This window comes from Hylobates moloch, unplaced genomic scaffold (genome assembly GCF_009828535.3).
Source record: "Hylobates moloch isolate HMO894 unplaced genomic scaffold, HMol_V3 SCAFFOLD_5, whole genome shotgun sequence".
Classification (NCBI taxonomy): Eukaryota; Metazoa; Chordata; class Mammalia; order Primates; family Hylobatidae; genus Hylobates; species Hylobates moloch.
Genome location: NW_026652280.1, coordinates 157,752,696 through 157,767,066, shown reverse-complemented (window position 1 = coordinate 157,767,066; position 14,371 = coordinate 157,752,696). Strand labels below are relative to the sequence as shown.

Genomic DNA, 14,371 nt, shown 5'->3' with positions numbered 1-14,371 from the left:
CTCGGGTTTCAACTCAATGACTGCTTTTCAGGAGGTCCCTCTGGGGTTCCTTGGGGTTATGGCTGCTCCAGGCTGGCAAATCCAGATCGTGCGAGAGGTGGCTTAACCCTCCCTCTCAGGGACACAAAGAAGATCTGTTGCTTTCAGACTGCACCAACACACATGCCTAGTACCCCAGTAATGAAGCTGGAACCTCTGCTGTGTGGTCAGACAAACCCAAGGATAAATTGCCCCTGCTTCGGGATTCTTCAGTAGGCAGTCCCTGGGGCCTACAGCCAATTCACTCAGTTTAAGATTCCCTCCCTTTGAGACAAAGTATAGGGTGCTGATAATGAAGTCAGTCGGGCACAGGCTTGAGTGCTGGCTGTGTGGCACAGGGCAAGTCACTCAACCTCTCTGAGCTGCAGCATGCTCATTGGTAATTGGTATAAATGAAAGTACCTATATCATGGGACTGCTGTGAGGTGCCAGCACATTGTCAGTGCTTTGTAAAGAGCAGCTATTACTCTTGTTGTTGCTTGGACATTTGTTATGAGGGGGGAATGCTTTTTGAAATTTGCTTTTTAAAAACAACATTTCTGAAGGCATTTTCAAATGAGACTTTAAAATATGTTTTTCTCTCCTTATAAAGTTAAAATTTTTGTATGAGGTTAGGCATAATTTTTTTTTAAATTAACAAATAGCGATCAAGGGCTTCTCAGCAATTCCAAGGACCCCCTTGCAGCTCTATTCCACTAGTCTCCCACCCTCTCCCTCCCGGCAGCGGTCGCTGGCATTTTTGTATGGCTCACCCTGGAGGCTGGCAAGCTCTGCCCCTCCTGTTCAGGAGCTGCCAGCTGTCCCCTGCAGCTGTCCTGAAGTCCTCTTGCTGTATGTAGGTTGTCCCTTTGTCCCAGAGCACTCACCCTAACAGGGAAGTCCCTCATTTCTTCATTAACTTCCAGGTTGCTCCCTCCCCGTTAGTGCTGAGCTGGAGACGCAGGGCTCACAGGACCCTACAACAGGAACCAGGAGCAGCAGCTCGGAGATTCAGGCCTTTGGCTTCCTTGACCCTCCTGTCCCAGGGCCAGCATCAGGGAGGGAGGAAGAGGACGGGGGACAACCATCAGGGCCCGTGTCAGCATACACTTCTTATGGACGACTCCTCTGACACCCACACAGGGTAAGGCCAGGCTCACAGTCACACAGTGGCTGAGCCAGACGACCAGTGTTTCCGCTTTTCCGTCTAATAATGGCTCCGTCTATAGAAAATTTGGGGCAGGAAGGGCAATGCATCTATCAGAACTGCCTGGTGACAGGTGCAGCAGGAGCTAAATTGGCCGAGTTGAACCAGGCTGTTACTTCCTAGCTGTGTGACCTTAGGGAAATCACCCAACCTCTCTGTGCCAATAATTGCTCCTACTTCATAGGATTCATTTAAGGATTAAAGAAGTTGATAAATATCAAGTGATTAAAATCCTACCTGGCACATCCATAGCAAGGATGTTACATGCTAGATATTTTAATTGTTGTTAAGCCTCATGAAGGCAGGAGTCTTTGTCTACGTTGGTTACTGGTCTGTGTCAGAACAGTAGCTGATACTTAATAGGGGCTCTATAGACAGTTGTTGGGTGAATGAATCTATTTCTTTCAGGATAACTCTTTTGCAATGCAGCCATTGTTTATCTTGGCCAGCAGAGGGCAGCAAATAGCTGTGACCGATTAATTGTGGGCAAGGGTGGTTTTAATTCTGAAGGCTAACAGAACTATCCCTCCTGAACCAGTTAGGGAAATAAAAGGTTGCCACGTACCAGCACGACTGGCCCTGACCCTCCCACTCACCTTTGTGCGGGTTAGAATGATTGTCAGGCATTCAACTCACAAAAAGTCTTGGTTCCATTTCTTCTCAATTTATTTTCAATTTCCTCCCTCCCTCTCTCCCTTCCACTATCCCTGCTTTTCCCCCTTTCTCCGTTTTCTCTAATCATATTTCCCCCTGCCCCCACACTCACTCCTCTGCATCAAGCTAGTACACTGTACACACTCCCAAACTTTATCTGTACAATTGCAGCTTGTACTGCAAACCATGACATCTAGAGTGGATCCTTATATAGTATTCTTCCCAATGAATGCTGCTAAACCTAGTATAATTTTTTAAACAACATGTAATTTGATAACTAGACCCAGAGAGGTACCACAGCTTGGCCAAGAACACACAGCAATTAGGGGTAACGTTGGAGCCCCAGTCAAGGCCTTCTGCTGTCCATTATACAGCCCTCATCACACATGTTCTCTTGCCAACAGGAGGCTCGTGTGGTCCCTGTTTGTCATGCAGTCAATACAGCCATCAGCTTCTGGCACCTGACACCTTTCCTCTGCACTGTGGCACCGAGGGGCGGACTGCTTTGGAGGGCAGCTTCCTGGGAGCTCCAGGGACCTTAGCCAGGCGGCCACTGCCACTGACTTCTTCCTTGGCTCACTGAGCCCCTGCCTGCAGCTCTCGGGTTTCCTCTGCGCTGCAGTGGACGCTTATCTTCCCCCGATGGCACATTTCTTTGTCACAGGCAGGACCCTCACTGGCAGTCGGAGGTGAGTTCCTGGGGAGCTCCTGGGTCTTGTTGGTGCCTTCTGGCACCACTTGTGGATGGGATGGCTCTGACACCCAAGCCTCACCACTGCTCTGGGGGTCACCCAGTGACATGATCTCCCCAGCTTGCTAGATCCTGTCCTTCCCAATTATGATCCAAAAAATCATGCTAGGATAACTGTCTGGAAAAAATATTTAATTGGTCTTCCAGCTGGGAAACAAATTCTATATGAATTGATGAGAAAACAAAACAGAATTTTTAAAACTAGAAAAAATATGGGTGACCTATTATCTTAGGGGATATTTCTTTAAGCATGAAAGCAAAACTAGAAACTATAGAAGAAAAAGTTACAGGTTGACTACATAGAAATTAAAAAGCTCTATATCCTGGTAAACATCCAAATCAAAATAAAAGCTAGTGACAAATGGAGAAAAGTTGAGCTACCCATGTAACAGACAAAGGATAAATATACTAAATCAGACTCTCAAGAAAGTGGATAAAACATCTGAGCTGACAACCTAAAAATATCAAGTCATAGGAACATGAAACATGCTCAGTGCTACTGGTAATGAGGTAAATGCAAAATTCAATTTCTGCATCTTGAAGTTGCAAGTTTCAAAACTACGTAGCGTCAGTGAGGATGTGGGCCACAGGTTCTCTCATTCTGCTGTTGGCACAGTTCTGGAGGGCTCTGTATGCTTACAGGTGTCCATGATAAATGCTTTTCTTCGTAGCCTTCATCGCTATCACCATTATACCTACTGCCTCCTCCCTCCCGCCTTCCTTTACCACGTCAATATACTTCACGATGATAGGGGTATTGTTTACTGATCTGCCCCAAATGCTTACAATAATACCTGGCCCGGCTGGGCGTGGTGGCTCACGTCTGTAATCCCAGCACTTTGGGAGGCCAAGGCGGGCGGATCACGAGGTCAGGAGATAGAGACCACGGTGAAACCCCATCTCTACTAAAAATACAAAAAATTAGCTGGGCATGGTGGCAGATGCCTGTAATCCCAACTACTCAGGAGGCTGAGGCAGGAGAATCACTTGAACCTGGGAGGTGGAGATTGAAGTGAGTTGAGATTGCACCACTGCACTCCAGCCTGGGTGGCAAGAGCAAGACTGTTTCAAAAAAAAAAAAAAAAAGCACCTGGCCCAAAATTAGATGTTCAACATATCCTTACTGAATGAATAATTGATCTTTAACCCAGTAGCTCTTAGGAATTGATACTGAGACAACAATCAGTGATGTACAAAAAAGATTTCTATCCAAGGATGCTCATTTCAACATATATTGTAATAGTCAAACTTTGCAAACCACTGAAATGTCCAGTAAAAATTATGAACCATCCATATTAGAGACTATAATATGTAAAGTCATGAAAATCATGTTATCGAAGACGACATAATAACATAGATTTCCTAGATATACTTTGAAAAGGGCAGGTTATGTAACTGTCCAGAAATTTATTTTCTATGTATAATACAATCTTAATTTAGATAAATCTGCACATATATGCATGGAAAAACTTGTGTAAGAACATACATTTTAACAGTATTTATCTTTGGATAGAGTAATTGTAAAATGTTTACGTTTTTCTTTACTCCTTCATGTATTTTTGCAGAGTTTCTGCGATAGGACCATTTTGTTTTTGAGAATGGATTAAAAACAATGCAGCAGAGGCCACGGGTGCCTCACCCATCCATATTCCTCAAGCTGGCCCTGGGTCCAAGTAGCTAAGAGCCTGGGGGTGGCCCTCTACCTACAAAGGGTGGGAGTGAGTGGCTCTCTCTCACAGCTTCCTCAGCCCCAGGGGACAACTCTGCAGCCTGTTCCTCACAGCTTGGCAGACGCCCTGGCAGTGCACCTTGGTGGCTGTTCTTTGCGTTCCCTTCGTCTCAGCCTCGCTTCTCCATGCCACCTCAGTGCTTCCTGGAATCACCTTTCAAGCCAGCTACTTGCACACAAATCCTTGTCCCAGAGTCTGCTTTTAGGAGGAGCCCAGGCTAAAGGGCACAAATGCTGTTTTAAAAATCCTGCCCACTCCGTGTAAAGAACATCAGCCAAGCATGGTGCTATAGAAAGAACTCCTGTCTTGGCTGCTCCTGCGTGTAGTTCACTTTCAATCTCTCAGCATCCCTGAGTTGAAGAGAGATCTTGCTTAACTGGGAGGGAAGGCCAAAGGGTTTCTGGATACAGGAGCCACCTTGGGGATCTTAGAGCCTCAGAAGAGGCAAGGATGTAAGTTATAAGAAGGGGCTGTCCAGATAATAAGTGAAATTAATAAACCACCCCTGTGATGCCAGCACATGGCTCACAGCAGAACTGCATCAGGTGCCTACCATTGCCATAGGGTGCCATTAACACCTACTCTCCCTTATGAGGCTTAGAATCAGGGCTGCTGAGGACTTCAGAAGTCATCTCATTCAGGTGGGATGAAGGGGGTGGGTAGCTTCCCTGAGGGTCCCACAGCAAGAGTTTAGAGACAGAGCCAGGACCAGAACTTACTGAAAAGCAATAATCCAAGGTCTGACTTGGGTTCTGAGGATTTTGCTCAGTGATCGGTGTCATTCTCGATTTGGCCTGAAGAGGGCAGACACTTGCCATTCATGGAGGTGAAGAGCTTGTTTCTAAGGCTGGACTAACATCTCCCAATAAGGTCGTTTGGTTCTAGTGAGAGTTGCAGCTCACAACACTCGACTCTTCTGCTGCAAATATGCTACTGGAAAGACACTGAAGTTCCGTTAGTTCCAACTCTGGCACTGTAATAGATGATCTTGCGCGGGTCACGTCACCTCTCTGAGTCTCCCTTCTTGTGAAGTAAGATCTCTACTCTGTGACTGAGAAGGTAGTACCGGGGGGAGATATGTAACTTACAAAGTTGCATATTACAGCACACATCACTGCTGTTAAATTCTGTGTGTGTGTGTGTGTGTGTGTGTCTGTGCGCACATGCACACTTGTGATGGAGAGAGCTTGACAAAGGAGAGAGGCCTAGACCAAAGGAGGTTTTTCTGGCCTCAGGTGAATATATATTTCTAAATTCTCTAGCAATTGGAACCAATTCACTTTGTACTTAGAAAAGACTTAACTGCTGTTACTTCTATTTCAAACTGTACTTTTTTAAAAGCTAAAGCTGTCCCTTAACCTAACTGGTGTATGGGGAAAAAAATATATAACAGGGATATATGTAAAGTTCTACCATTAAGTCAAAAATATTGCTGAATACAGAGAATGTATTGGTAATATAAATTTTTAAAACTAAGTATTTAGTGGTTGCTTGGTCATGAGAAGCAAAAAAGTGAGAAGTGAGTATTTTTAAAAGTCCTGTACCATTTTCCTAGGACATCAAGCCCTAGTACAGGAAGGGACATTTTCACACTAATCTGTGCCAGCTGGAGCAGTCCTGCCATCTGAGCATCATATTTTGGAACACTGAGAAGCTAGGATGCAGTTAACAGGTAAGTAGTAATGGGAGAACTTTCTGGAAACCATTTCTGGAGGGAGGGTTCAGGAGCTGAGATGCTGAGCCTGGGGAAGGGAAGACTTGCATGGGGCAGGCCCTATAAAAAGGGGTTCTATCAATCCAAATAAGTCACAAAGGAAAGGTCTGGTCTCAGTAGCGAAGGGCATTATTCCCTGAGCGATCAGTGTGTTGTCACAGGAGACAGGAAGCTCTGAACACTTCAAGACATGCTCAGAAGGCCCCTCGATGTCAGCAGACAAGGGGCTGCTAATGTCATCTCAGAAACCAAATTATCCCCATACAACAAAATCAATCACATATCAAAACATGATGGAGAGACAGCCTGCAGAAGTCAGATGCTTCCCGGAGCACTACAGGATAAAAAGGACCTTGAAATACAGAAGACAAAGTACAGGCTCATGAATGTCTGGACGCCACCAGCAAGTTGAGCCTGACCAACTGCACTGACATCCTGATGAGCCAGCTTGAATCAAGAAGATGGGTCCCAAATAATTCAGGGTCACGCGGCAGAGAGAGCTGGGGATCAGGCAAGTGTGTTCACTCTCTCACTCGCCAACTCTCCCTGATGGAATTCCCACACTGTGCTAGGCACTTTTTAGGGAGCTGTATTTTCTTTGGAGGCACAGGGTTAGGAAGACATTATCTAGTCCAAGGACACCAGTTTCTCTGTGAATTTATTCCTTGTCTACCAAAAACCTTCTGTTTCCTCTTTTAGCCTCCATGGTTACCTGAAAATAGGAAGGAAGGAAGTCTACGATGATGGAGCCACAAGATCTAGGCATTCTTTACTGTAAAAGATCACACAGAAATTCTAGTTTATAGATTCCCCAATGTTACTATTCAGCCTTTGGGAGCCTGATTCAATTTGAAAGAGTAGATAAAATATAGTTTCTAGAACTGACAAGGTGAGGATGAGACCCAAGACCGGGGCGTGGCCACTACCCTGTGAACCCTGGGAGGTCCTGCAACCTCCCCTGACCTTTCTCTTGAACTTCTCAAAGTTACCTGCTGGGACCCCAGAGGCGTGAGTTCCAAGGGCCCCATCAGCTCTGAGATTATAGGCTGAACCCAGGCATCAGAATTGTTAGAGCTTTATCTCAGTTCTGAGAAATGGTTAAAACCACCCTTGGCAGTCACACGTGGAATCACTTATTACTATGGACATTTTCTTGTAGGAACAATACATAGTGAAAATCCACTGGGATAGCCAGCATAAAACCGATTTTGTTTTCCATTTGATATAGCAATTGCATTTTATTTGTTGATCGTAAGTATTGGTAAACTTTCTTAATAGCCAACATAAAACCGATTTTGTTTTCCATTTGATATAGCAATTGCATTTTATTGGTTTATTGTAAGTATTGGTATACTTAATTATTTTTTAAAAACAGACACCTGTACAATTTCATACTTTTTTCCTATAATATCCTTTAAAGCTGCTTGAAAAATGTTTATTATGACAATGTATAAAACTGGTATACATGGCCAATAATTTTTTCTCGAGTTTCCACTTCTCTTTCCACTGATTGATTGAAATGGGTTGCATCCAACCTGCATTCTTGAAATGGAGACTTCTTTAGTGAAACTCCAACGCCCACTACACATCGGTGGAGAAGGCAGAACAGCCCAGGGACATACTACAACCCCTCTCCTCTGGACCTCGGGTTTCTCCTCCACTGTCCATTTGTTATTTCTCTCCTGTCAGGATGAAAGTGTCCTTTCACTCCTTCCATGCTAACTCATCAACTTGTACTTTTGTTCCTAAAACTCTGATTTTGCTTGTGGCTTATGTTAGCTCCTCATCTTTCCTTCATGGCTGGATCTCACCCTTCAGGTGTACAAACTTAGTTCACTTCTCTGCAGACTAAAAAACACAAGCTTCCACTTTACTCTGGCTCCTCTCGGAGCAACTACTCTACTCCTTCCTTCCCATCACAATCGCCCATTGACTGTACTCCACTTCTCTGTCTACTTTCTGCCCTTGCCACTTAAGAAGGTCACACAAATCCAAACCACCAAATCCAAGAGACTTGGATCCTTAAATGCTGCTGAACCTCTCAGGACATCTAACGTTGTTTTTTCTTTTTTCCTTGTGAATCTGGTTCTTTCTTTGAAGCCCCATATTTCTCTGATTTATCCCCCTCATCTTCTTCCCCTTTCCTATAGAATATGGCCATGTCTGGCTCACCACTCTTGGTGGTCATCTGCTTTATGTTTGGCTACTCTGCCCAGTTGTCCTTCTCCCTCTCAATGGTGGTGGCTGCCCAATCTGCTGGACCCCTAAGTTCTAATTGTTAGCTCATTTCCTCAAAGATGGCTTTTAAAACCCAGCCCAGGCAAACCCAAACTCATCATCTTGACCACTGTGCTAGATCTTTTCTGATTGTTTGCCCAGTTCAAAATGGATTCTCCGTTCTTTGGAGATGGACACCGATCTATAAGGTGGGCCCCAAGCAGCCATTTGAACTTCCTGGTCACAGGTGACTGGCACAGGGGCAGCCACCTGCCTAAGGCTCCTAGTTTTTGAGAGAAACAAGAACTGGATAAAGACTCAGTAGTGAATGGTACTGCTCTGTGAGAGAAAGGTGCATGGATTCCTGGTGCTAGGGGCCCTTAGAGCTGCCCCACTTCCCATCTTCCTGGTTAATTCAACTCTTCCACGGATCTTTCATATATGCTAGGAAAGTTCTAGTATAGCTCTCTCTTAGCTAAGCTTGCTAGAGTTGGCTCCTACTTAGAAAACTTTTAGTGGATCCACTGACACTCGTCATCCGAGAATCTCTCTGTCCGAAACCCCACCATTCCCTTCCCCAGCGAGGGCTTGAAATTTGACTCTGATCTTACTTTCTGTGCAACCCACATCCAGAACATTCAAACCTTGTGCATGTTATCTCCAAAATAATCCTCTCCTCCAAGTCCTCTGCTACTGTCCGGGTTCCAGTCTCTGGGCTCTTTTCTGGGCTTTTCCAGCCTCTCCAGGCTCCAGTGCTCATTCAATCGTATCACTTCTCTGCCTAATATCTGAGGCTGAGTCTTGTAACTCTTACTACAGCGTTAAAGACCCTTCTCCATCTGGCTCACAGGTGCACAGGGCTCATCATCTGCTATTTCCATTTCTATGTGCCAGCCAGGCCTGATCGCCGACCTTATCCAAACATTGTCCATGCTTTGCATTTTGTACTGCTGATCCCTTTGCCCGTTGGCTCTGGTAAAATCCTTCTTCTTTAAGGTCTATCTCAGGTCCTTTTCCTAACCCAGGGGATACAGAAACATTCCCTCTATCTTCTGGGACAGGAGTTCCCTACCAGACTAGGAGGCACAGCTCCCTTTGATTCCTGGCACTGCAGTGGTTGATTGGTAAATGGATATTGAGTGCACAGGATCGTACACCAGCCAGTGTCCACCAGGTCAGGAAAAGGCCTAGAGAGAACGCCAAAGTCGAAGCATTTTCCACTGTCACTGCTTACCACGCTTTAAGCCAAAGTGAGGCAAAGGCAGGCTAGGGGTGCTGAGTGGTGAATTACATGGACTGTGCCCCAGACCTCCAGACCTCAGTGTCTGAAAAACAAGTTACTCAAAACACATTTATGTAGCTTGTTGTTCATAAAACACTTCCATATACATGAACTGATTGAAATTTTCACTGTGACCCCAGTAAGCAGTTAAAGTTTATCAATATAAGTGAGGAAATGGCCAGGTCAGATGTAAATCACAGACCTTCGACCAGAGACAGTTCCTTCTCTCGGCTACCTCCAGTGCAAGTGTTAAAATACAATGAAAAAGGCTATTGGGGAAAGTCTGAATAGGACAGGGGACAGCTCTGCTTCTAAAGGACGTGATGTTGTCCCCACCTTTGTTGTCACACATATGAGCGTCCATTGCCAGCCTAGGGAGGCTAACCACACAGGACAGAAAATGTCACCCTTTCTCCAGGAATAGAGATTATCCCCAAACACTTTAATTTGATGATAAAGTATATCCATTTTTCAGAAACCTGTTTCCCCCGTCAACTCCCCACCCCTAGGTTCAACCTGGAGAATAATCTGCATGCCTGTGTATGAGTTTTAGCAGGAGGGGGTATGCATGTAGACATAGGCATATACATACAGGTTTATTTAAATGATTGATTGGATCTATACTTTTGGAGGCTATTTGAAGGATCTTATCAAAATAAAATGCATTTTAAGCAAGAGGTTAAAAAGGCTTTTCAGACCCAAAGGCCATTTAATACAGTAAATCTTACTTGGGTAGTTCAGCAAACATTTTTTAAAACCCACATCCAACAGATTGGTTAGTATTAGATATACAGATTTGGTTTCAAAGCTGAAACACCCCTGGTGGAATAAATCTTCTCAGGAAATTCAGTTATTTTATATTATGCCACAAAACAGGGACACATATCTATTGACAACTTAAATATTAACTCAGTAGCTACCTGGTGATATAAATAGGAAGAAAACAGTGGTCATGGATTAGGAGTGAGAAGACTATGACACCAGCCTACCTTGGACTGGGACTGCAAAGGATGTTAAAATCTATCCTAGAATTTAAAACAGGAAAAATGTCAAATATTCCACTCCCCATTCGGCCCAAACCATCCCCCAAGGAATACACCCCCACCCCACCCCCACCAGGTTTACTAACCACCTGCTACAGATGTTACTATGTCACTAATGAACAATGATCACAGAAAATGTGTCATACCAGAGTTTTTGTTATCATACACAATGCATGAGTGGCTGCAGGACTCTTCCTCCGAAAGCTACCGTCAGAAGGCAAACTGACAAATGTCCATGCTGCTGGTCCAAGAAGCCACAGCTCAGAGCCACGAGGCATTCATTTGTACATTGAGCTCTCTGTGGCAATGCTCCCCACTCTAGTGAGAGAGGCTGGGGTATGGAGAGACCGTCCCAGCCGGGCGCTGCAGCCTCCTACTCCTGGGCCTCCTTGCGGGTCAACTTGTAGATCTCAGTGGGTCCGTCCACATGGGTGATAGTGGTGGTGAGCTGGAGTTCTTCCCCACTATGGACACCCAGATCGCCTGAAACAGGGTTTTCGGTGTTAGATGCATTCAAGGAGGAAGGAGAGGCAAGCTGGGGTTCATCTCATGGACAACTGCCCTGACACCAGCCCTCTTTGACTGTCTGCGCACACAGAGACACCTAGGGCACACAACATTCAGAACAAGGACTAACTCCAAACCTGTTCGCTTGAACTTTGCAGAACTTTTTAAAATATCATTTTTGGCTCCCAGATGACAGTCATTAAGATACATGAGTCAGCTCACTGCTGATATTATTCATAGTAATCATTAACATTTAATGAGCATTTACTTTGTGCCTGACGCTATTCTAATCGCTTTGTAAGTGATCTTCTGTAATCCTCGCAGAAGCCCTCTGAAGCAGGCAGTATGAATGTGCCAGCCTTACAGATGAGGAAGCTGGGAGGTAGGCAAGGTAATTGTCCTGGGTGGAGGGGCAGACCCACAAGAGAGCTGGCAAAGGGACGTCTGACGCCAAGACCAATGTGATGGGCTGAACCAGCACAACACACCTCCCGACAGTTGGGTCAGTCAGGCCCCAACACAGTTGCTGTGAATAATTTACAAAATAGGAGCCAGGTGCAGTGGCTCAGGCCTGCAATCTCAGCTACTCGAGAAGCAGGGGTAAGAGGACTGCTTGAGGCCAGGAGTTTAAGATCAGCCTCGGCAACAGAGCGAGACCCTGACTCTGAAAATTTGTTTTAATTACCTGGGTGCGGTAACTCCCACTTGTAACCTCAGCTACTCAGGAGGCTGAGGCAGGAGGATCACTGGAGCACAGGAATTCTAGGCTGCAGTGAGCTATGACTGCACCACTCACTCCAGCCTGCGTGACAGAGTGAGACTTTGACTCTAAAAAAATAAACTACAAAGCATCTACGTCACGTGAAAGCAAATAAGACCTGCTTATATCTATCCACAGATTGGGGAAGGAGCCATATCTAACACATCTAGGAACAATGAGGGGCTTTATTCTCCAGGGAGAAAAAAGTGCCAGAAACGTGCCGTGCATTTCCTTCTGCCCTCAGGATCGTCCCAAGTGTTCTGAACTCATTATCAGTGGACAGTATTCTGCTAAAATGGAATAATTTGAACTTTTCTAAATTAGGAGAAAAAAATTTTCTCTAAGTTAAACCTCAAAAACTCTGCTACCTGCCATAAGACAAGTGAATGTATAAACAACAAAGGGAAGATGGAAAACGCAACCACACCTAGTCTGACTGTGTGTGGGGGTGCACGTGCGCACACGTTTGTGGGGAGGGGTGCTGGGGAATAGAAAGTTAAACTGTGTCAGTGATTTTTATGTTGTGCACATATCATATGTTTTCTGGAACTGAAGTTTTTCTAATTTAAAGCATAGAATTGTAACTAAATGCTGTTTTCCATTGAAATGCCACACCATAACTTAGACGAAGCCTTGGCCCTCCCCTTAGGACTCATAATCTTATCACTAATTTAAGAACTGCTGGGCATCAATGAATCTGGTGGCCTTAGAACCCCAGAGGTCACTCCCACCCACTGGCCCAGCAGGCTGCTTGGCTGGTTCCCTTCACGTGTGCCACGCAGTATTAGTTTCTCATTGTAGACCCATTTCTCTGGCTGCACAGCAAAACCGGTCCTATTATTAAATGCCACCCTGTAAACTCTCCACCCAGGAGATTCCCTGGCCTCAGAAGCTGCTGCAGAGGACTGCTGAAGACATTTGGGGCTGCTTTGGCAAGGGTCTAATCCACAGGACTATGGGTAGAGAAGGCATTAAAGGGGCATCAGTCCAGCCTCCAGCACATCCACATTCATCTGCCCTCAAGCCAGAGAACAGATGCCAGGTAAGGCTGGTGAGGGGCTTTAGCTGGGCTACTTCGGGCCAAGCTGAACCACTACTTGTACAGTGAGCAACTACTCCCAGGCCGAGAACTTGTATTCTCACTGCTGCAACATGTAGTCCACACCTCAGTCAAGCACAAGCAGTCTAAGCTTCACATTTCTCAGTCAAAGCTATTTCTGGATTTGCATATCTGGGCTAGCCATCAGAACTTCAAAGCCAGTTGCACGATCTGCATGTCTGTGTGAGTCATCAAAATTTCAAAGAGTCCGACCACCCCAGTGGACCCATTAGCACTCATAACCATTTACCTAAGAAATCCCTTTCCCTGAGGACTTCTTAGAAATAGACACTAGAGAGTAATTCTACTCAGGCTTTGAACCAAAGATGTTAATTCTTTAAACTTAAAATATGACTCCAATTAGCAGATCCTAGAATATGCATATGGTCCTACAGATCACTTGAAAAAACAGCCAAAATTGCTTTGGCTTCTTTATTTCAGTGGATACCTATGTCCTAATGCTTATCACATGCCCGACACAGTTCTAAATACTGTACAAATATTAATGCACTTAATGCTCATAGCAGTCCTCAGAGGCACTATTGTCATCACTCCTATTCTGCTGATGAAGAAACTGAGGCACAGAGAGGCTAAGTAACTTGCCCAAGGCCCAAGCTGCTAAATAGTGTGTGGGATTCAAATAAATAGGTGCCAGGATACAGGCTCTCAACTTCTGGGTTCTGCTGCCTCTTCTTAAATATTCAAGTTTCCAGCAGCCAGTGAGACTGCCAGTGAGGTATGAAGTCCACATGCAGAGCATTCCAGTTAAAAATATCCACATAGAGCCAGGTGCGGTGGCTCACATCTGTAATCCCAGCACTTTGGGAGGCTGATGGCGGCAGATCACTTGAGGTCAGGAGTTCGAACCAGCCTGGTCAACATGGCAAAACCCTGTCTCTACTAAAATTACAAAAATTAACCGGGTGTGGTGGCGCATGCCTGTAAGTCCCAGCTACTCAGTAGGCTCAGGCAGAAGAATGGTTTGAACCCAGAAGGCGGAGGTTGCATTGAGTCAAGATGGTGCCCTTGCACTCCAGCCTGGGTGACAGAGTGTCTCAAAAACAAAACAAAAAACTACACATAAAATAATTTGAATAAATTCCTTAGCATATTTACTTTGCTTTTGTATCTGATAAATTTGTAGCATATAAATCAGTGCACTGACAGGAGAGCTGTTATGTATGAGTATTGGCCATATGCACTGTTAGGGGTTTAGCATGCCCTGTATTTTCTTGTACGATGGGAAGCTACTGTGGCATAATTAATTTCTCTACTGTGCTGGATGAGGACCCAGATAATGGGACTCCATGCACCAAAATCTGTGTTTCACATGTGATTTTATTGTACCTTGAAGGCCAACTGTTCCCCTTGGGGAATGGGTGTGCGAAC

At 45.1% G+C, this 14,371-nt stretch overlaps 1 protein-coding gene across 2 annotated transcripts in view; it reads right to left on the bottom strand.

Moving 5' to 3' along the window:
* Positions 1 to 14,371, bottom strand: part of WLS (Wnt ligand secretion mediator) — a 129,718-nt gene that overhangs the window by 15,608 nt on the left and 99,739 nt on the right. Inside the window, exon 12 of one of the 2 annotated variants that reach the window (XM_032155640.2) lies at positions 3,817 to 11,099. The exons of the other annotated variant lie outside the window; for it this stretch is intronic. Coding sequence (XP_032011531.1) covers positions 10,990 to 11,099 — 110 coding nt within the window. The 3' untranslated portion in view covers positions 3,817 to 10,989. Of the gene's footprint in view, positions 1 to 3,816; positions 11,100 to 14,371 lie in introns of those variants that run through there. 2 annotated transcript variants of the gene reach the window in all.